Raw genomic sequence first — 4,301 nt, 5'->3', positions numbered from 1 at the left:
GAGAGAGAGAGAGGATGCAGGGATGAGAGATTGGGGGGATGTGTGTGTGTGTGTAGGGGGGGGGGCCTGAACATGGTTAAGATTAGGTTTTTTTTTAAAGGTTAAGTACTTGTACTCATCACTAAACAGTCTGACATGAGACATGAAGCAAAAATATTCAAATGAAGACTAAAATTAGGCTTATCAAACACTTGCTGCATTCAACAACAAAATTATTAATACTTAAATACACAGTCTTAGAACATATTTACACACACACACACACACACACACATCGAGACACACACACACACACACACACACATACATACACACACACACACACTTAGAATACAATATGAAGACTTGCCATGTCTTGTGATGTATTCAGGGACATTTTCCTGTCTAGCCTTCTGCCTTTAGGTCCCGGGATGTCTAATTGTGAGATCTGTTAAGCAACGAGAAAAACTTACATACAAAAGAATAAATAAGAATTACATCATCACCTAAGCAGCAAATTCCCACTTCCATCGACAGCATAACAAAATACCATTAACTCTTCAAAGCAAAACACAGGACCCTACAAATGGACAGACACCTAAACATTTTCATGGTACAATGTCAAGTAAAGACATTTATCACAGTTTCAAGCATGAACAATTCATATATCACAGACTGTGAACTCATTTTTTATGAACTTTCATGGTGTCTGCTTTCAAATTGTTCCCTCCTTCATTTTTTAATGTAAATCATTACTTCAATAAGCTGGAATTTTTTTTCCACATCTTTATCTTCATTTGCAAAACCATAACACCAAAAGACCTTGTTACAGCACATCATTAGCTCAGTTGGTTTTCAGTTGAACTAAGGAAAAAATGACCCTGCTTTGAATCCCCATCTGGGTATTCTTGTGGAATTTTCAAAGCTTTCAACCCACCTGGCTTGGTTTTATCAGAGATGGACTTTGAATCTAGAGGCACCTTTTCTTAAATGATTTATCAGTATTGAAAGAGGCTTTAAACCTGTACACTTACTTTCTTTTCTAGATCGTACCACGTTAACTTTCAGTAACAAATTGAAACAAAGAATTATCAAAGATCCCAAAAATAATGGACTAGCCTGCTAGAGTCTGAATAAATTCAGGAATAATCTTCTATCTAAAATTAATTATGAGTGTACTTGTTTAAGAAATATACACATAACATTCTGAGCATCATAAGAAACTCTCAGTCACTTTTGTGTAGTCATAAGTTTTATTCAGTAGAAAAATGAGAAAGGAAAACTAATAGACCCCTATCTCTCACACACAATGACCAGATATTTACTTTTCAAAACAAAAATGGGATTGAGAAAATTGATTTAAAAACCTTGGGTTCCCAAGCAGACAGCTTCTCTAGACGCTTTGCAGCTTCACTGAGAGGTGGGCGTTTTGTGAAATATGCAAAGTCTACACGGTTGGAATGGGAATGCGAAGCCATGAAAAACTGATCAGTGAGGCAAGCTGAAAAAGAGTAAAAAATAGTAATTTATACAAAAATACAAGTACTTAAAAGGGATATTGCCTCATCCATACAATTAACTGAGTAAAAAGAAATGATTATGAAAAAAAGAACATTTCATATTATTGTTTATTGCTCCCTTCTTTTATCAACATGTGATGTGAGTCAGTACATTCAGCCACACTTGAAAAATAAAAAAAAACCATCTATCTGTGTTCATTTGAGTACTTCAAAATAGTTTCAATTTGTTTCTTCTTTTCTAAGAGAGCACATTTGTAATATGTACATGGCACATAATGCAACTAAATTTTCATTAGGTTGTTCAGGGGAGGGCTAAAAAGCAAAAGTCTTATGCGTCAGTATGTGTGCGTGTATATGTGTGTGTGCATGAGAGTAGGACTGGGGACGGGGCTATGGCAGTGTACCGCAATTCTACATTACTTTTGATCAAAGGAACAGTTTTAAAAAGACATTATAAAAAGGGCACAAAGTTTATACCACTATGCTTTGATTAATTCTATGACTGAAAATGTATGAGCCTGTATTGTATAATAAATGTATGCGAACTAGTGCATGAAAACTGAATACCATCAGCACTTAACTCTTCTATTGCTTTTTCTTGGACCTCTCCTTCTTCATCCAGCCACCAGCATAAAATTAAATACAAACGACATAGAAAAAAGCAAACCATCACAAATGGCCTCTCCACTGAGCTTCCCCACCAGCGACTTGTCAATAAAGATTCTCTCAACATCCCCAGAGTGGCCGCTCAAGAGGAAAGTAGTTATGCTTCCATTGCTGAGCACTAACTGCAACATACAACAAAAACAATGCAAGGATAAAACAACAACAACAACAATTATTATTATAATTACAATAATAGTCATAGTAATGATAATAATAATGATAACATTCAGTGCAAGTTGTGCTAAAACACATACACACTGACAAGATCTTTAAAGCATATTATTCCTAAAATATCTTAAACCCTTCTGTCTTGCTATTAAGTCATAACAAAAACTAAAGAAGACTAAAACTGAGGACTTTTAATTTCAATAACATTCATTTAAAACTAACAATGTAGGAGACATCACACGAGGGGAGGTCCCTTAAGACAAATTATATTGTTGGCATGTAATAAGAAAACTAACAGTGACTAAAGTATTCAAATGAAAGACAAGAAATGAAAAAAAAGACTGCAAAAATTTGTCAAAATATGACTTTTACATCCACTACAATCTGATGTGAAGGACAAAGCAATCTTTAAAATGCTTTAGGAGGGTGAGAGGAGGTGGATGGTTGTAATACACATTTTATACGGTATTCTATTTTTTCATTTTGTTGCACAATCATTCAGTACTCCAGAATTGAAACAGCCCAAAGCATAATATTTCATTAAAGATTTGAAACTGGCGCTCATATGACCTTATGCAGTTGCGAGCGCCGTAAAACCTCTACTAAAACTTTAAAGATCTAAAGAACTTAACAGAGTAGAAAGCAAAAAATAAATCATCTTTCAGACTTCTAAATTGGGAATAGAAAAAAACATAGGATTACTTGTAAAACTTGTCTGTTCCTCCATCGGATGTGAACGCATGTGTTTAGTGCTAACAGTTCCTGTGAGAGTAAAGCAGATGGGGTTTTAAAAAATAGTATTAATGCGTTACAAATATAAGACAGTTTATCCTTTTAAAAAAGTGATCAAAATTATAGATTTCAAGGAATAGCTGTAGCTTAAGTAACAACCTATTCACAATGATGGATTTGACTAGAACTTCAGTTTATAATTCCTGAAAATGTCAAGGCTAGATTATTTAAAGTGTTATATTTCAGAACATGACAATAAAACCATGTAATTTATAAAGAATCCAAACTGCACGGAACAAAATAACTAGAATAAGACTAAAAATTAAACAGCCAATGAACAACATTAATATACATATTTGACAAAAACAGGCGTAACAAATTAACGTCTACTCAAAACATTTCTCTCCCCCTACTTTTCAGGACATGTGTAAATCAAAAATGGTTACATCATTCCATCAATAAGATCAACAGCACAAAGCACAAAGTAAATCTACTTCAAAAATGTGTGTGTGCAAATAACTAGAAGAGCGATGAAGACCAGAAGGTACAGGGGTAAAACATAGAATCATTACACAATGAGAAAAATTACCTCAAATGGTGGAACAAGACATACGAACAGCTATACTCAGATTGTAAGTGGGAATTTTTTGTTGTTGATGTATGTTATATGCCTTTTTTCATCTATTTTCCTTCTTGAACATAAACACAGGGGTCAGCTTTAGTAGTGTAACTGATACTCTCTTTTTTGCAATCGCAAGCAGAAAACGTCAGGTCAGCCCTGAAGGGGCAGGTAGAAGCGGCCTGATTCCCAAATGATCCGAACTGTAGCCTATCGACTGGGGTTGAAAAGATTTACCATTTTAACAATAAGCTAAACAGCCAGCATAGTGCTTCACCTCTAAAATGACACATTTATGTCTGGTAGGGCATAAAACTCTCTCAAAACTAAACAAAGCAACTCACTTCTAGCTCCTTTATCGAGTCTCTCAGCCGTTCAGGTCGTTTGTTTCTCGGGGTCCATGTTCCTCCCCTACCTTGGTGAAGAGGAAGAAGCATGCTTTCTTTCAAAAGTGTGTGACATTATTTTGAGTGCAATAACTTTTTTCTCTAACCCATAAACATTCGTATTTTTAACCTTACAGACCATAAATCATTTAATTACCAATAATCACATGAATAAGAATTATCTGATCTATTATAATCCTTCAGCCCAGAAAATAAAAGGTATCGCAAATA

The 4,301-nt window shown here is 34.7% G+C and overlaps 1 protein-coding gene across 3 annotated transcripts in view; it reads right to left on the bottom strand.

Annotated features, from left to right (window-relative positions):
• The window catches only part of LOC101860345 (WD repeat-containing and planar cell polarity effector protein fritz homolog), a 29,753-nt gene that overhangs the window by 17,256 nt on the left and 8,196 nt on the right, over nucleotides 1-4,301 (bottom strand). For all 3 annotated transcript variants that reach the window (XM_035970608.1, XM_035970607.1, XM_035970606.1), the window contains 5 exons: nucleotides 4,029-4,099; nucleotides 3,036-3,095; nucleotides 2,167-2,287; nucleotides 1,347-1,480; nucleotides 350-427 (listed from right to left, as the gene is read on the bottom strand). In XM_035970608.1, coding sequence (XP_035826501.1) covers nucleotides 350-427; nucleotides 1,347-1,480; nucleotides 2,167-2,287; nucleotides 3,036-3,095; nucleotides 4,029-4,099 — 464 coding nt within the window. The remainder of the gene's footprint in view (nucleotides 1-349; nucleotides 428-1,346; nucleotides 1,481-2,166; nucleotides 2,288-3,035; nucleotides 3,096-4,028; nucleotides 4,100-4,301) is intronic.

This window comes from Aplysia californica, unplaced genomic scaffold (genome assembly GCF_000002075.1).
Source record: "Aplysia californica isolate F4 #8 unplaced genomic scaffold, AplCal3.0 scaffold00293, whole genome shotgun sequence".
NCBI lineage: Eukaryota > Metazoa > Mollusca > Gastropoda > Aplysiida > Aplysiidae > Aplysia > Aplysia californica.
Note: the sequence above shows the minus strand (reverse complement) of the source record. Positions and strands in the feature narration are given on the sequence as shown.